At 59.3% G+C, this 18104-nt stretch overlaps 2 protein-coding genes across 3 annotated transcripts in view; both read left to right on the top strand.

The window, feature by feature from the left end:
* Positions 1-377: 377 nt before the first annotated feature.
* Positions 378-10378, top strand: NCKIPSD (NCK interacting protein with SH3 domain). The gene is made up of 13 exons (XM_037049792.1): positions 378-548; positions 2959-3068; positions 3294-3498; positions 3637-3727; positions 3931-4421; positions 5600-5770; positions 5932-6018; positions 6104-6242; positions 6329-6409; positions 6542-6670; positions 6764-6856; positions 6958-7130; positions 9473-10378. The coding sequence occupies exons 1-13, from the start codon at positions 378-380 to the stop codon at positions 9674-9676; spliced, it is 2145 nt and encodes a 714-aa protein (XP_036905687.1). The 3' UTR covers positions 9677-10378.
* Positions 10379-14223: 3845 nt separating this feature from the next.
* LOC118989508 (cadherin EGF LAG seven-pass G-type receptor 3-like) overlaps positions 14224-18104 on the top strand; it is a 36671-nt gene continuing 32790 nt past the window's right edge. For both annotated transcript variants that reach the window (XM_037049800.1, XM_037049793.1), the window contains exon 1: positions 14224-17968. In XM_037049800.1, the coding sequence (XP_036905695.1) occupies positions 14224-17968 (3745 nt within the window). The remainder of the gene's footprint in view (positions 17969-18104) is intronic.

Consider the following 18104-nt stretch of genomic DNA (forward strand, 5'->3'; position numbering starts at 1 on the left):
CCGTTGGGCTGCGGATGGAGCGCTCCTTCGGGAGGTACTAAGGTGCCTAAACACTCGGGCTTGAGCAGGGTAAAGGAATGGAGGGCTGGGCAGCAATCGCCGCGACTCTGGGAGGGGTCGGGGGTCGGGGCTGGGGCAGGGCCCTGGAGTCCGCCCAGCCCAAGGCTAACGAGTCGGTGAACTGTGGAGCTCTGCGGCCGCCAGGCGGCTCTGCGCTTGCGCGCGTGGGCTGACACACTTAGGGGCGGGGCTGCGGCGGGCGCGCGCGCGCACGCGTTTTGTGTCACGGGGCGGGGCGGGTGCGGCGCTCGCGGCCTGAGTCTCGGTTCCACAGCCCCCGCCGCCTACCCTGCCCCAGCGCGGCCCGGCTCGGCCCCATGTACCGCGCATTGTACGCCTTCCGCTCGGCGGAGCCTAACGCGCTGGCGTTCGCCGCGGGCGAGACCTTCCTGGTGCTGGAGCGCAGCAGCGCGCACTGGTGGCTGGCGGCGCGGGCGCGCAGTGGGGAGACGGGCTACGTGCCGCCCGCCTACCTGCGCCGCCTGCAGGTGAGTGTGCCCCGTCCCCACCGGCCCCCCGCGACCCTTAGGTTGGGTCCTGTTACTGGCTCGCACTACCAACCCCAGAATGCTGGGTCCGAGAAGGAGTTTGAGAACCTGACCCATGGCTTCCCCTGGTCTGACGATGGCCCCGTTTCTTTCCAAACCCACCAGGACTAGGACTCCAAGAGCTCGCACCTCCACATTGCACCTGGCCCTTGACAGCCAACTCTAAGGACTTCAGACCTACCAAAAACCTGACTCTGGAACTCTGGGATCCCCGACCCATTGGGATCCCATAGCTGAACGCTCATCTGAATAGAATTCAAGCCCCACCGAATTCTGACCAATTCCCCAGATCCCTAATCGGTCCCTTTCCTGGATCCCAAGGACCCCACACTCTTGCCTCCCACCCTCAGACCCCAATTGGAGCCACTGCTTCCACCATGGAGACCCGGCTACCCTGGACACTTTCCACAACCATCCTCCCTGTCCTCACCGCCCCCCAACTTGAGCCCTGGAGCCATAGACACCCCCGTCCCCTAGATGACTCCCAAAGCCCCGAGACTTCAGTGTCTTTCCCTGTCCTGTACTCAGCTACTCCCTAAGCTCTTCTAAGACCACCCACCCCCTCTGAACCAAGGCTCTCAACTGGAACTCCCCCATTCCCCCAAGTCTCAGGTCCTGACTTTTCAGACTTCCTCTTCTTTGAAAGTGGGGGAGTTCCATGCCTCTTTGTCCCCAGCCTGGAGTGGGGGCTGTTCCCATTGTGAGGAAGTGAGACCTCCCCATGGCCTCCCCTGTTCTGACTGGGCTCTGTATCCTTCCAGTGGACACTACAGCCCTAGTTCCTGTTTCCCCAAGAATAGTCCTGCTGTTGGGGTTTGGATGCAGTGTCACCAGCTGGTCACTTCTGACCACAAGGAAAGAAGGCCTGGAGCCTCCAGGCCTGGCCAGTGCCCGACACCCCCAAGGCCTTCCTAGTCCCTAGACTTAAGGAAACATCCTGTCCCAGCCCAGTTAAAGACAGAAATGACAGGGTGAACTTGGAGATGTCCTCTGGTCTTACCAGAGGAATGGGCCCTGGGCAGGGGACCCTCGGCCTTATCCCACGTAGGGGTGCCTAGTGGGCAGTGGTGGACATCAGGGATGCTGGGTCTGGGGCGAGCATGTGAGACCCAGGCTCTCTGGGGCCAGGGGGCTGCTGCAGGCCCCCGAGGAAAGGCCCGCTTCTTGCACCTGGGCCTGCGAGGCCCCTCCCCGGGCCAGGGCCGGTAGGGCTGGGTGTTTGGGGAAGGCAGAGAGGCTACCATTCGCTCCGCGTCTTGATTTCTCTCTGCATCTCCCTGCCTCGGACACCCTGACGCGCTCATTCTGACTCTCCCTATGTGTGTGTCTTTCTCCGATTCTCTCCGTCTGTCTCAGGCTCTCAATTTCTTTCTGCGTTTTCTCCCTTTGCCTGTCTGCCTCCCCCGCCCCCCCCCAATCTCTGTGTCTTTCTTCCTCTGTGTGTGTAGGCCTTTCTCTTTCTGTTACCATTTCTGACTCCTGTCTCCCTGCACTCTGGCAAGCCCTGTGCTACCTGCAGGGCTTTGCTGACCTCTGTGTCCATATGTCCCCACAATGGAAGCTTTGCTGCCCTGTAGGGATGACATCCCCTCAGTTCTGAGGCTTCTGTGTAGCCTGATGGATCATGTGTGTCAGGGACGGAGAAGGGGTGGAGGTAGCCGGTCCCACTGCTGCCACCCCCTACTCCCTGCCCCATGCCTGGCAGGCTGGGTAGGTTGGGCCTCTGAGTTGCTGGGGTCAACAAAACAGAATCTGGGACAGGTTCTTATGTCTCATCCTTTGCCACAAACACAGAACTGCTGCTTTTGGGGTGGGTCTAGAAGATTCCTGCACCAGCTTGGGGGGATGAGAGCTGGTTCAGGGGTAGGGAGAAGAGATCCCTTTGGCCTGTCATCAGTTACTAGGACCTGCAGAAGCCTCTGTGAGATCAGGGATGTTCTGGAGTGTGACCTTGGTTTTCTGAGCCATCAGCAAGGTTCAGGGTGATTTGTTAAGGGCTCCAGACTCTGCAGGCTCCCTGTGTGGCATCTCAGTCTGAGCTCTGGGAATAGTCAGGCCTGGGGATAGACCAGGTGTGTACTCCTGGCCTCAAGCCAGGGGTCCCTGGCCTGTGTGTTTGCTCTGGACTCCTGGTTTTCGGAGACATCTTAGCTGAGAGCCACACTGTAGGCTAAATGCCTGAGCAGGGCCCCCACATGCCAGGCCTCAGCTCCCTGAGTGACGCAGTTTGAGAACCCCATGTCGCATTCTAGTCCAGCTTTCTGTTTTCACATTTAGCATTCCAGGCCTCAGCTGTTGTGGTTCTCTGTTTGCCCCAGTTCTAACTGCCCCGCCCCGCTCCCCCACCCAGGGCCTGGAGCAGGATGTCCTCCAAGCCATTGACCGGGCCATCGAGGCTGTACACAATGCAGCCATGCGGGATGGTGGCAAGTACAGCCTGGAGCAGCGTGGAGTCCTCCAGTGAGTGGGGGTGGTGGAGGGCACCTCCCAGTGAGCACAGTGGGTGGGGTCCTTCAGTGGGTGCTGGGGAGGCACTGGGGTAGGGCTGAGGTTAGTGTAGAGCGGGGTGGAGCATAAGGGAGGTGGGGGGGCCTGGGCTGCGGGGGACCCATGCATCCCACAGGGAGTATGCAGTGACTCTGGGAGTTAGGAGGTGACAGCTCCAGTGATCTCCCTGTCCCTTAGGAAGCTGATCCACCACCGGAAAGAGACTTTGTCCCGCAGGGGCCCCTCTGCCTCCAGCCCTGCAGCTATGACCCCATCCACAAGTGACCATTATCTGGATTCTGCTGCTGGCAGGCAGCCCAACGGAGTGTGTCGTGCTGGGTTCGAGCGGCAGCACAGCCTGCCTAGCTCTGAGTACCTTGGGGCAGACAGGAGCCTCTACCAGGTACATGGTGAGGACAGCCTGGGGAAGGGAGGTGGGTGGGCTTCAGGCCTTTGTCCAGAGGCCCAAAGGGTCCAGGAGCACGGGTAGGGCAGCCCAGATGGCAGCCTGCCCTCTCCGACCTCACTTGTACCCTCCCAGATCCCACCACAGCCTCGCCGAGCAGCACCTGCCACACCCCCTCCACCCGTGAAGCGCCGAGATCGTGAGGCCCTGGTGGCCTCGGGGAGCGGTGAGAGGCAGGGCTCGGGGAACTGTGGGGGCTCTGTGAGCTTGGAATGCTTGCTCTGCTATGTCAGGGAGTTGGGGGCCATGGGCTCAGTGGAGAGGGTCTGGCAGAGGAACTGGGCCCTGAACCAGGGACAAGGGCTCTGGGCGCCGAGGGATAGGGCCCCTGGCGGCTACCCCAGCATAACATCCACTCTCTGCCCACAGGTGGCCGCAACACCACGCCCTCCGGGGGCAGCTCTGTGTCCAGCGGCTCCTCAGTCAGCAGCGCCTCCCTTGACACGCTCTATACTGGCTCCAGCTCGTCTGAGCTGGGCCCCAGCGGCTCACCCACACCCCCGCCCGTGCCCCGCCGCAGTTCTCATACCACTGTGTCCCAAGCTCAGCCCCCTCCCTCCAAGGTGCCAGCCCCTGAACCCCCTACAGAGGAGGTGGCAGTTGATACACCCTCAGCCCCTGATGAGCTGGAGGCCCTGGGTGCGCTGAGCCTGGAGACCACAGAGGAGAAGGCGGTGGCTGAGACGGTCGTGCCCAGGACCATCGGGGCAGAGCTGATGGAGCTCGTGCGGAGAAACACCGGCCTGAGCCACGAGCTATGCCGCGTGGCTATTGGCGTCGTGGTGGGTCACATCCAGGCCTCTGTGCCAGCCATCTCACCAGTCATGGAGCAGGTCCTCCTCTCGCTGGTAGAGGGCAAGGTGAGGATGGGCTCTAGGGCCAAGGGCCTCCCCATCCTCATACCACCCTGCCACCCCCACCCCCACACTTATGCCCACCCTTTAATTGACAGATGCATATTGAGCTCTAGCTCTGGGCCACCACCAGTGTGCTGGGTGCTGGGACATTTAAGCTGATCCCTTAAGCAGAGTGGGAGGAGGAGCATTCTAGGCAGGGGCTCAGCCTGGACAAAGGCCCTGAGGCAGGACTGAGCCAGGCTCACAGGAAGCAGTGGGACGAGGCCAGCATGGCTGGAACACAGGGAGTGAGCGTGCAGGTGGTGTGGGACCAGATGTGGCCAAGAGTTCTCTCTGGCTTCAGGGAAGGGATGGACGTAGGGCGTGAGTGAGGGCAGTGCCTTGCTGACCTTGGCATTGGAGAGGAGGGGGTGCTTCGAGGACTTGATGGAGGCCTGAGTACTTAGACGTGAGTGAGGTGTGTGGGCATCATAGGGTGGGGCCCTAGTCAGGGAGAGGGATTGGAGGATAGCGAGCCCAGCTTGCACAGTGGGGCTTCCTGGGGCTCCATGGTTCCTGCAACTCAGGTTTGGGGTCAGGGGAGCAGTGGGTAGATGGCTTGCCTGTGCTGGGCATGGCTGGCACTGCTTGGCTGGCAGAGTTCGAGGGGAACAAGGGAGGTGGGTAGATGACAGGCCTGGTGCCCTTTGAGTAGAACTGGAGCTTGGGGTCTCAGTCTCATTTGAGCGGTGACAGAGGCCACAGCCACCTCGTGGAGGAGGTTTATCCAGATCTGAGATGAGAGGCAGTCTGCTGGGAAACACGCACACACGCGCTTCGAGCAGAAGCCTGTCCCAGGAGGTTATCCAGACTGGGGGCAGTGGCGTTACCTGGAGGAGGATGAGGAACTGGGCTGGTATTTGTGGGAGCCCTGATGTTGAGGGGTGGCCCATGGGAACAGATGTTCTTGGAAGCTTGAGGGGAGCAGTGGTGAGGAGGGAAGATAACCTGAGTCCACTTCCCTCACAGGTCCTAGGACACTGACCAGGGGCAGCTCTGGGAGGTGAGGCCTGGATCCCTTGCCTGACACAGCCTGACTCACAGTGACCCCATGACCTCAGGGCCTAGGTTGGGCTCCAGTTTGGGGGCTTCCTGGAGATGGAGGAGAGCTGGCTAAGCCCCACCCCGCCCTTTTCCCCCAGGACCTGAGCACTGCCCTGCCCTCCGGGCAGGTCTGCCACGACCAGCAGCGGCTGGAGGTAATCTTTGCAGACCTGGCTCGGCGGAAGGATGATGCCCAGCAGCGCAGCTGGGCCCTATACGAGGACGAGGGCGTCATCCGCTGCTACCTGGAGGAGCTGCTGCACATTCTGGTGAGGGGTGGGGGCCCACAGCTGTTCCCAGCGTGCAGGGCAGCCACCCCCACCCCGCGCCGTTCTCCACTGCTCAGGAGTCTCCCTTCATGTACTCAGCTCGCTCACATGTGGCCGCAGGGCTCACACTGAGTGACTGGCACACTTCCTCCTCCTCACAGACTGATGCAGACCCTGAAGTTTGCAAGAAAATGTGCAAGAGAAACGAGTTCGAGTCTGTCCTGGCCTTGGTGGCCTACTACCAAATGGTGTGTGTGAGACAGAGGGGCGGGGCCTGGAGGGACCCGGGTGGAGGTGGGCCTCCAGGCGCTAAGCACACAGGTCCCCTGCCAGGAGCACCGGGTGTCACTGCGGCTGCTGCTGCTCAAGTGCTTTGGGGCCATGTGCAGCTTGGATGCAGCTATCATCTCCACGCTGGTGTCATCTGTGCTGCCGGTGGAGCTGGCGCGGGACATGCAGACAGACACGCAGGGTGAGGCAAGGGGATCTTCTTGCCGTCTGGAGAGGGGGGGGTCCTGCCATCTGTAGGGATTCTGACTGCCTGTCTTGCCCCCTCAGACCACCAGAAACTCTGTTATTCCGCCCTCATCCTGGCCATGGTCTTCTCCATGGGGGAGGCAGTGCCCTGCGCGCACTATGGTAAGAAGGCCGGTCACTGACCAGCTCACTGTAGGGAGCCCAGAGCCAGCTGGAGCCAGGATCTATGGCCAGGGAGGCTGGGGATGTGGAGCAGAGGCCAGGGCTGCAGACTTCCGTTTGCCCCTCTCTCAGAGCACCTGGGCACCCCCTTTGCCCTGTTCCTGCTGAGCATCGTGGAGGACGGGCTGCCCTTGGACACCACAGAGCAGCTGCCGGATCTCTGCACGAACCTGCTTCTGGCGCTCAACTTGCACCTGCCAGGTCAGGGTGGGGCCCGGCCTCGAGGTAGCTGGCCACTGCTAGGGGCTCTCTGGACGCAGCCCTACGTTCACCCACACCCATGTCCCTCCTCAGCCCCCGACCAGAACGTCATCATGGCCGCCCTGAGCAAGCACACCAATGTCAAGATCTTCTCTGAGAAGCTGCTCTTGCTCCTGAACAGAGGGGGTGAGGGCCCAGGAGTCCTGTGATTCCATGACCCCATGATTCCTGGGGGTGACTGGGCGCCCCACGAGGACTGCCCTGACGTCTCTTCTGCCGCCTCCTAGATGACCCTGTGCGCATCTTCAGGCACGAGCCACAGCCGCCGCACTCTGTCCTCAAGTTCCTGCAGGACGTGTTTGCCAGCCCCACCACGGCGGCCATCTTCTACCACACAGACATGATGGCGCTCATCGACATCACCGTGCGACACATCGCGGACCTGTCGCCCGGAGACAAGGTGCCCGGAGTGGTCTGCCATAGGGACAGTAGTTGTGTAGAAACTGACACAAAGTGGGGGGACATGACGCTGAACGGAGACAAGGGATGGGGCTGCTCCTGGTGCCAGGTAAGCATGGGAGCCCCCCTGATGTGCCAGGCCCCAGAGGAGCCCGCCATGAGGTGACATAGCGGGTGGTCTGTCCGAGAAAGCTGGGGTGGAGGGAGTGGTGGGTGGTGCGGAGAGGAAGTGGAATGTGGAGGCTGCGAGAGCTTCTCCAAGGAGCGAGGTACACAGGCCCATGTTTGGGGAGGGCCCCTGAGCTAATGGACACCCACGGAATGGCCCATGAGGAAGTGGCTGTTGCTGTCTGGTGGCAGTTGGATGGGCGGGTGGGGGGAGCCTGGGGGAGGGAGAAGAGCTTGGGGTTGGGTGTTGAAAATGTTTCAGGTGGGGCTCGATGCCGCACTCATGTTGAGCAGGCGATGGATGAGGCGCTGCTTGCTGAGGTGGGGAGGAGCCTCGACATGGGGGCGGTAGGAGGGCTCGAGTTATGTTTTGAAGCGTCAAGATTGAGAAGTTCACTTCTAGACGTGTAGGTACAGAGGACGTCAGGGAGGCAGCCGGGACTGCAGAGACACCTTGGCGTTGTCTGTGCGTAGGTGGAGCAGGAAGCCTGTGGCAGTGTGACTGTGTCACAGGAGGGACAGTTCAGAAGGAAGCTTGGGCCCCAGCACGAGACCCTGTGGGGTAAGCAGGGAGAAACCCAGGAGGAAAACCAAGGGAATGGAGCCCAAGGCCACGTGTTTGGAGGAGGGAGTGAGCTGTCTGCACAATTAGGAGCCTGAGTAAGATAAGCACTGAGAATTGGCCACTAGATTAGCCACACAGAGGTCAGTGGTGGTGTACAGGCCGTGTCTGTGGAGTGGAGGGAAGAGAACGTGAGTGGGGGCGTTTGGAAGCAGTAAGTGGAGCAAGTCTGAGCTTCTGTGAAGGGGAGCAGGGAAGGAGGCATGACCGGAGGGAGGGCACAGAGAGCCAGGGAGGGTGCTTTAAAGATGGGAGAGTGGCACACCTCTCGGAGCCAGAGAGAGCCAGAGGGAACCATCCGGGAAGTGCGGAGCACTGGCTGATGTATTGCAGGGCAGGGTGGGGGATGCTGCAGAAGGCGAGTGGGTAAGGTCATGGGGTCCAGGCCCGTGTTGGCGGAGGGCCCAGACAGCTCCTTGCAGTGGGGGCAGGGGAGGTGCCAGTGCTGAGAGAAGACGGGGCTCCCTGAGAGGGGGCTTGTTTTCTCAAGTGCAAGGCCAGCTGATGGGGAGCGGTTTGGGTTTGCAAGACAGAGATGGTGGGCAGTGGCACTTTGAGGAAAAAGTGAGCACAGCTGAGAAAAGCGGGGGCAGCCCCAGACAATGTGTGTCTATCAAAGTTTGTGGTCGGGAAGGAGGTCGAGGGCTGCGCTCAGCTCTGCAGCTGTCTGCTGCTCAGGCACTGAGTCTGACCAAGGGTGGGCGTCAGCAGGGTGCTGCTGCCTAATCTGAGGTAGAGAGAAATGAGGGATGGTGGGGGCGCAGACCCAGAGAGAAAATGCTGGGTCAGGTCAGTGCACTGGGGCCTCAGGGAAGGGAAGGAGCAGCTTGGGGTGTCAGGTTGGAGCGGCTGGTGGAGCTCTTTAACCCAAGGTGCGGGGAGGGTGAGTTGGGGTTGGTAACTGGAGAGGGATTCAGAGCAGGTGGAGGCTGTAAGGTGATGGGGTGGGGTGGGGTTTCGGGTGTGTGCAGAGAGACAGGTTAGAGAGGATGCCTGCAGGTTTGGCCTGCGCATCTGAACGGACAGCAGTGAGTTTGACGGGGGACGTAGGGCGTTGAGGTCCCTTTGAGATATGCAGAGATGACCAGTGGCAGTTGGATGGTTCTCTTCTGGAGCTCACAGAAGTCTAGGCCAAAGGTATGGGTGTGGGTCACGTTTGGAGCTGTGGGTATGAATGCGATCTTCCAGAGTGAGGGGACAGTGAGAAGCAGAAGTCCCCTGAATTCATACAATGTTACCACGAGAGTGCAGCATTGGACGGCGGCAGGGGCTCGCCACTGCTTCTTGCCACTTCACTGAGCCAGGACTTCTTGGGCCAGCCACCTTCTGGGACTGTCCGTGTCTCCGCTGATTCGTTCACTTACTCACTTATTCAACAGCTATCAAAGGCCAGTTCTGTGCCAAGTGTACTCTGGGTGCTGGGCATGTGACCCTGATCTTCACTGGTGTGAGCTGGTCCACAGCCCCAGGGTCCATGTGGCTGCCACGGGGCCTGTCTCTCTCTGGCAGCAGTGCCTCCTTGGGGTCCGTGAGCTTGCCCGCTCTTCCCACAGCTGCGCATGGAGTACCTGTCCCTGATGCACGCCGTGGTCCGCTCCACACCCTATCTGCAGCACCGCCACCGGCTCACTGACCTGCAAGCCACACTGCGGCGTATCCTGGCTGAAGAAGACGCCTCACCCCAGTGCCAGATGGACCGCATGATTGTTCAAGAGATGTGCAAGGAGTTTCCAGTGCTGGGCGAGGCCCCCAGCTAGCACCTTCCTTTCCTCCCTTCCCTGCAGCCCTGGGCAGGGATCAGAGGACTTGGGGCTTGGCCCTAAGAATGTTTTGCACTGACAGTGTTAGGGGGTGTGGTGGTGGAAGGGACCTGAGCAGGGCCCCCCACCTGAAGTAGGGCTAATGCGAGGGGCCAAGTGCAGAATTGAGGACCACACTCTGGGAACAATGCTGGGGCAAAGGTAGTTTGTGAGCTGAAGTCCATCTGCCCTAGGCTGCCTGTTCAGCATGTCCCCCCACCCCCCATATACACATGCACACTCAGAGTCCTGCTGCTGCTGCTGCTGCTCCAGGCTGGGCCAGAGCCCCTGTCCCCACCCGTCAGGTCTGTGTCCTGGGCTGCAGCCAGCCATGTCCTTGGGGTGAGGGGATTTCCCACCAGCTCTGTTTTTTTTTTCTTTGCCTTAGCTTTGCGGTAAATGCTGCTCATGCGCTTCTCCTGCCCCTGGGGTGGGGGGTGCTACCCCTCACTCCCACCCCCAGGGGCCTTGGCCAAGCTGCTGCTTTGAGAGCAGAATCTTGGAATGGGCCACCCATCGAGCCTCACAGAATGGAGTGATGACACTGAGAAAGCCAATGACAGATTCTATTTTCTCTGTAAAAATGCAGACTGGAAAGCCGTGTGTATTTTCCTGTGTGTCACTGCTCACCTTTGGAAATAAATCACAGGCCTCTGCAAACAGGCTTCTCAGTACAGTCCTGGGTGGTGGTGGGAAGAACATGGGCAGGGGCACTGGGACCTCAGAACCCTGTCATTAGCTTGCCCTGGCCGCTCCAGCCTGATGTGGTGGTCCCTAACAGGCCTGTCCTTCAAGGTCCCTAGAGTCCTGTTGAATTCCCACTTCTGAACCACAGCCACCGAGTGCCTTGTGGTCTTCGTACAGGTGACTGCCCCTCTGGGCTTCACTTAAATGTTTCTTTGCCTTGAATGCCCTCTCTCTCTCTCTCTCTCTCTCTCTCTCTCTCTCTCCCTCCCTCCCTCCCTCCCTCCCTCCCTCCCTCCCTCCCCCTGACCCCAGCCCTGGCCTTTCTGAATACCTGGGCCTTGTCCAGCTCTGTTTCGTCATGGGCCCAGCGAGATCTTTCATTATTCAGCTTCAGCAGAGATTTGATCATTATGGGGGGGGGGGGATTCAAAAAGAATAAAACAGGTACGGGTGAGATCTGCACTGTTTGAGGGGAATTAGGGCAAAAACGTTATTTTCCTTACTCGCTCCCAAGTCAAAAGCTCTTGAAGTGGGGGCAGGAGAGTCAAGAAGTTTCTGCTCACTCACCAGAGTGAGGTGTTTTTTTTTCTTAAGATGTATGTTTTTAGAGAGAGGAAGGGGGAGAGAAACATCAGTGTGCAAGAGAGAAGCACTGGATGTCTCTCATATGCACACAGACCAGGGACCATACCCTGCAACCAAGGCATTTCATTTCCCCTGACCAGGAATCAAACCGGCCACCTTGGTCTGTGGCGTGACGCTCAACCCACCAAGCCACACCAGTTGGCAGATTTTTTTTTGGGGGGGGGGCAGGGGAAGGGAGAGAAATCTCAATATATGAGATCAAGCAGTTGTGTCTCACAGGCCTCCACCTGGGGGCCTGGCCCCCAAACCAGGCATGTGCCCTGACCAGGAATCGAACCAATGACTTCAATTTGCAGGCCCACAGTGAATCCACTGAGCCACGCCAGCCAGGGTCAGAATGGTTTTGATCAGTTCCCTTCATTTCTCACCAAGATAATTTTTTTTTAAAAAGATTTATTTTTAGAGGGGAATGGAGGGAGAAAGCAGGAGAGAAACATCAGTGTGGTTGCCTCACATGTGGCCCCCACTGGGGACCTGGCCCACAACCCAGTCACATGCTTTGGTTCACTGCCCATGCTCAATCCACTGAGCTACACCAGCCAGGGCTCATCAAGATTTTTTTTTTAATTTTTAGATTTATGTTTAGAGGGGAAGGGAAGGAGAGAGGGAGAGAAACATCAATGTATGGTTGCCTGTTGTGTGTCCCCTGCTGGGAACTGGCCTGCAACCCAGGCATGTGCCCTGATTGGGAATCGAACCTCGGTCAACTGGTTCGAAGGCCCGAACTCAATCCACTGAGCTACACCAGCCAGGGCTCATCAAGATTTTTATCAAGTGATTGCACACATCCAGAATCCCTGATACTGGGACTTGGGTTCTAGACCTAGCCTTTCTCAGCGGAGCACTGAAGGCAGAGGACTCTCCCAACGAAACCAATGCAGTGAGCAGCACAGCGAGGTCAGGGGTAGGCTTAGGCCCTGGGAAACAGGTTCTTAGGAAGCTGAGGCAATTACATTTGACAGGTAACTCACAGGAGCAAAGCACGGGGACCGATGGGGAGATACCCTTAACTGTCCACTGTCAGAAGGTTAAGCACAGAGGCTCCCCTGGACCTGAGCAAGGGCTGAAATGTTTGGCTCCAGTGAAAGCTCCGTGTTGCACAACATGGTGATTTCTCTCCATCCTGGAGGCATTATGCCTCCCTTTCTCTTTCCGAATGGAGACTCCGGGCTCACTTGGGGTGCTGAAGGCCGAGAACCATGATTCTCCTGAAATACTGTAATTCAGTGGAAAGCACAGGTCCTTGGGAAGCTGAGGCAGGAACATTTGAGATCCTCTGTGCTTTGCTGTCTTCCCCGTGTACACACCTCGTGGGAGGGGGAGGGCTGTGATGTGTCATCTGTCCCGATGCTGGCACTTACAGTGTGGCCCTATGGGCAGGAGGACCAGAGAAGCTGCTGCCAGTTTTCACGGGACTGTCCAAGGGGCCTTTGTTTGACAGGGATGTTTGATGGGGATGCAGATGCTCCTCCATCACGCCCTTAGGAACCCAGACCACACATCCTGCACAAAGCTTCGACCTTAGGGGGTCCTCAGAATCAGAGACAGGAGACCAACACTTGAGCTCATCCACAGGCTCTCCACCGCAGCTTAGGCGGTGGAACCCTCGGGAACCCCGCCTCCCGGAAGCAAAGATGTCAGGGCCAAAGAATGCACTGATTGGTTGGTGGTGATGTCATAGTTACCGGTTGGGGCGGGACAGAGACCTTTGGTAGGGGTCCTCTGCCTGAAGCCGAAGCCGCGCCCCTTGGAGCGTTTGGGGTCCCAGACCTGACCCCTCCTCCGTCCTGGTAAACCCACACCCTCTGCATGTGGAGGTGCAGCCCATTGCCGCGGCTGCCTCTGCACGCCGGTTGGTAGAGCTGGATAATCTTTCTGGCTATCCTGGAACCCGCGGACCCCTCTCCCCAGACAATGAGTCCGCCGTCAGGGGCGGAGCCTCCCATTGTGCCAGTAGACACAGTGACTTTCTGATTGGAACGCTCAGGCGTTCACTCCCCGCCTCACTCATAGCCTCTGACATCTATTCTGCTGCGTCTCCCCATTGGCCAGCCGATGCCGACCGACACCAGGAGTTGCACAGCGCGGGAAGAACAGTATTAACCTGTGGGGAGAATTGAGCTGTCATTAGTCCCTTCAAGGGAATAAGGGACGTTGTCACAGTGAGCTAGTGGTCGGGATCCGAAGAGCCGGGCCGGCAGCTGTGTGGCAACGTCGGCCTCCAGGTGGCATCCCAGAGCACTCAAGGCCTGTGACCTGGAGAGGCAGGCGCACGTAACGTGTGGTGGAGAATCCCCCAGCCACGGGAGAATACTGGGGGCCGTCTAGGCAGGGGAGAGTTTGGCCTCTGCTTCCACCTACGGCGGGTCACCTCTCGTTCCTGCTCCTCAGGGGAGCTCCAAACAAGAAGGTGGTCGCGGCATTTCATGAGTTAAAACTCACTGATCGAACAGTTAAAGCTATTGTTCGGGCTGCTGGCGCCCCAGGTACCGCGCCCCCTGCAAACATCGCCCCCTCTACCCCAGGATTCCACATGATATCTGCCCCAGCAAGAGTCATGAGAACTCTCATTGAGAAGCAAATTTTCAGACCAAAATCCGGGACAGCGTTCGGAACTAGTTCTCAGGAAGGACAACAAGAGGCCCGTAAGCAGAAGAAAGGCTGGGAGACGGAGCAGGGACAGCGCTCTAAAAGGAAAGAGGCGGGTGAGGGCGGTGGCCGTGAGCAAAAAGAGATCCAAAGGCTGTCCCCGCCACACCCTACTCAGCACCGTGGGCAGCGCTTATGCTTTGCCATTAATAAAGATGGCGGCACAAGCTTCAGTAATCAGAGCTGCCATGCGCGACGGTCTGTACCACCGGATTTGGGGCTTTGGGGCGGAGGTGGAACGAACCATCGCGGCGGCCGGGAGCCATGTTGGAGCGGCGGGAGGCGGCAGCAGCGTCGGGGATGCTGTGGTGGGGACGGCAAAAGCCGAAGCCACACTCCAGAGGGGCTCTGGCAGTGGAGTAGATGGTGGCCAGAGGGTGGCGGCGGTGGCGCGGAGAGACAGACCGAGAGGCGGGGGGCCGGGGCGGCGGCAGGGGCCCGGGAGGGGGCCCAAGCGGCGGGGTGGGCCCAAGGCCTGGACCGGAGTGGGGAACGGTGGAGGCCGTGTGGGGAGGCGGAGGGTGATGGCGAGGCAGCCACTTTGGTGGGGCCTCAGGGGGCCGACGACCCCACTACTCCTGCTCCTCCTCTCTTTGTTCCCTCTCAGCCGGGAAGATCTGGGGGCCGGTGGGGGCCAAGGCTGGGACCCGGGGGTACCTGCAGCTACGGGGCCAGGGGCTCAGATCGGCGGCAGGGCCTTAGCTCTTTGTCCCGAGCTCCCCGGAGCCCGAGAGGATGGAGAGCCTGGCCCGGGAATCAGGGAGCCCATTTTCGTGGGGCTCCGAGGAGGAAGGCAAAGCGCCCAGAGTGGTCGAGGGTCTCCTGAGCAGCCGGATGCGGGGCTTAGGGCGGAATACAGGGTTCAGGCATTAGGCAGCCCTGGGCAAGAGATAGGACAGGGACCGGGGTCTCTGTTATGCTGGCGCCCAGAGGTCTCCTCTTGCAGGCGGACAGGACTCTCACGAAGAGATAGCTTGTTGCCACAGGCTCTGTCCCCAGGGGTCCCAGGCCCAGAGAACAGTTTTCCCTTCCCTTCAGACCTTGTGGTTCGGCCCCGTGGTTCCAAGCTGGTGTCCTCCCAGAGGAATGCTGGGAGAGGCGCCCCCAAAAAAGTAGGAGCCACGCGATGCTGTGGAGAATTGTGGATGCCGGGACACAGGGGTCAAAGCGAGAGAACCCTGATATCCCGAGCCAAGAGGACAGTCACCCGGGCGGACTGTACTCCCGGAGCTACGGAATCTGGCCCTGGGCTGGATTCAGCACCGCGCACGACAAGGACAGCTCCTACTTCTGGTTCAGCACCGCGCGGTTATCGGACAGCTCCCGAGCCCACGCCCAAGCGCATGCGCTCCCGTGGTCTCTTCCGCCGCCGCCGCTTCCTTCCGCAGCGCCCGGGGCCGCGACCCCCAGGGGCCCCCGCCGGGCAAGAGCCCTGGAGAATACCCCTAGCAGGCCGGGTCCGACCCCGTCGCGCTGCGAACCGACACCCGCAGTTTCCGCAGTACAACTACCAGGCGCTAGTGCCCGAGAACGAGGCAGCGGGCACCGCGGTGCTACGCGTAGTGGCGCAGGACCCAGACTCAGGCGAGGCTGGGCGCCTAGTATATTCCCTGGCTGCGCTTATGAATAGCCGCTCGCTGGAGCTGTTCAGCATTGACCCGCAGAGCGGCCTCATCCGCACGGAGGCCGCTCTGGATCGCGAGAGCATGGAGCGCCACTATCTGCGCGTGACAGCACAGGACCATGGCTCGCCGCGCCTCTCAGCCACCACCATGGTGGCCGTTACAGTGGCCGACCGCAACGACCATGCGCCAGTGTTTGAGCAGGCGCAATATCGGGAAACGCTTCGTGAGAATGTGGAGGAAGGCTACCCAATCCTACAGTTGCGTGCCACCGACGGCGACGCGCCCCCCAACGCCAACCTGCGTTACCGCTTCGTGGGGCCACAAGCTACGCGCGCTGCAGCTGCCGCTGCTTTTGAGATTGATCCGCGCTCAGGCCTCATCAGCACCAGCGGTCGTGTGGACCGTGAACACATGGAAAGCTATGAGCTGGTGGTAGAGGCCAGCGATCAGGGCCAAGAACCTGGGCCGCGCTCTGCCACTGTGCGTGTGCACATTACAGTACTGGACGAAAATGACAACGCGCCCCAGTTCAGTGAGAAGCGTTACGTGGCTCAGGTGCGTGAGGATGTGCGCCCACATACAGTGGTGCTACGCGTCACAGCTACCGACCAGGACAAGGACGCCAATGGAGTAGTGCACTATAACATCATCAGCGGCAACAGCCGCGGCCATTTTGCCATCGACAGCCTCACGGGTGAGATCCAGGTGGTGGCACCTCTGGATTTTGAGGCAGAACGAGAGTATGCTTTGCGCATCCGGGCGCAGGACGCAGGCCGGCCTCCGTTGTCCAACAACACGGGCCTAGCCAGCATCCAGGTGGTGGACATAAATGACCACACTCCTATTTTTGTCAGCACGCCCTTCCAGGTATCTGTCTTGGAAAACGCACCCCTGGGCCATTCGGTCATCCACATTCAGGCAGTGGATGCAGACCATGGGGAGAATGCCAGATTGGAGTACTCCCTTACTGGTGTGGCACCTGATACTCCCTTTGTGATAAACAGTGCAACTGGGTGGGTCTCTGTGAGTGGCCCCCTGGACCGTGAGTCTGTGGAGCATTACTTCTTTGGTGTGGAGGCCCGAGACCATGGTTCACCCCCTCTCTCTGCCTCAGCCAGCGTCACAGTTACTGTGCTGGATGTTAATGACAATCGGCCTGAGTTCACAATGAAGGAGTACCACCTACGGCTGAATGAGGATGCAGCTGTGGGCACCAGTGTGGTAAGTGTGACCGCTGTAGACCGCGATGCCAACAGTGCCATCAGCTACCAGATCACAGGTGGCAACACTCGGAATCGCTTTGCCATCAGCACCCAGGGTGGCGTAGGTCTGGTGACCCTGGCTCTGCCACTGGACTACAAGCAGGAGCGCTACTTCAAGCTGGTGCTAACTGCATCTGACCGTGCCCTTCAGGATCACTGCTACGTGCACATCAACATCACAGATGCCAACACTCACCGGCCAGTCTTCCAAAGTGCCCACTACTCAGTGAGTGTGAATGAGGATCGGCCAGTGGGTAGCACTGTGGTGGTCATCAGTGCCTCTGACGATGATGTAGGTGAGAATGCCCGTATCACCTATCTGCTGGAGGACAACCTGCCCCAGTTCCGCATTGATGCAGACTCCGGGGCCATTACACTACAGGCCCCACTGGACTATGAGGACCAGGTGACCTACACACTGGCTATTACAGCCCGAGACAATGGCATTCCACAGAAGGCAGACACCACTTATGTCGAGGTGATGGTCAATGATGTGAATGATAATGCTCCGAAATTTGTGGCCTCCCATTACACGGGCTTGGTCTCAGAGGATGCCCCACCTTTTACCAGTGTCCTGCAGATCTCAGCCACTGACCGGGATGCTCATGCCAATGGTCGAGTCCAGTACACTTTCCAGAATGGAGAAGATGGAGATGGAGATTTTACCATTGAGCCCACCTCTGGCATCGTCCGCACAGTGAGGCGGCTGGATCGGGAGGCCATTCCAGTCTATGAACTCACTGCCTATGCTGTGGACCGAGGTGTGCCCCCGCTTCGGACTCCAGTCAGCATCCAGGTGACAGTGCAGGATGTGAATGATAATGCACCTGTCTTCCCAGCTGAGGACTTTGAGGTTCGGGTGAAGGAGAACAGCATTGTGGGGTCGGTGGTGGCCCAGATCACTGCACTGGACCCTGATGAAGGTCCCAATGCCCATATAATGTACCAGATCGTGGAGGGGAACATCCCTGAGCTGTTCCAAATGGATATCTTCTCTGGAGAGTTGACAGCACTCATTGACCTGGACTATGAGGCTCGCCAGGAATATGTGATTGTGGTGCAGGCCACGTCTGCCCCTCTGGTCAGTCGGGCCACTGTGCATGTTCGCCTGGTTGACCAGAATGACAATAGCCCGGTACTCAACAACTTCCAGATCCTCTTCAACAACTATGTATCCAACCGCTCAGACACCTTCCCCTCAGGCATCATTGGCCGCATCCCAGCTTATGACCCCGATGTCTCCGACCACCTCTTCTACTCTTTTGAGCGGGGCAATGAGCTGCAGCTGCTGGTGGTCAACCAGACCAGTGGAGAGCTTCGACTCAGCCGCAAGCTAGACAACAACCGCCCACTAGTGGCCTCCATGTTGGTGACTGTCACAGGTAAGGGGTAGAGGCAGGCAAAATCCTCCCAGGACCCAGTGACTTCAACCTGTTCAGGCTCAGGGACTCCACAGGGCACCACAAACCAAAGAAGGATTTCCATGTCTTCTAGAATCCCTAGAATCCTGTGGTTCCT

The sequence above is a fragment of the Sturnira hondurensis genome, unplaced genomic scaffold (genome assembly GCF_014824575.4).
Source record: "Sturnira hondurensis isolate 20B ecotype Veracruz unplaced genomic scaffold, ASM1482457v3 Scaffold0006496, whole genome shotgun sequence".
In the NCBI taxonomy this organism is placed as follows: Eukaryota; Metazoa; Chordata; class Mammalia; order Chiroptera; family Phyllostomidae; genus Sturnira; species Sturnira hondurensis.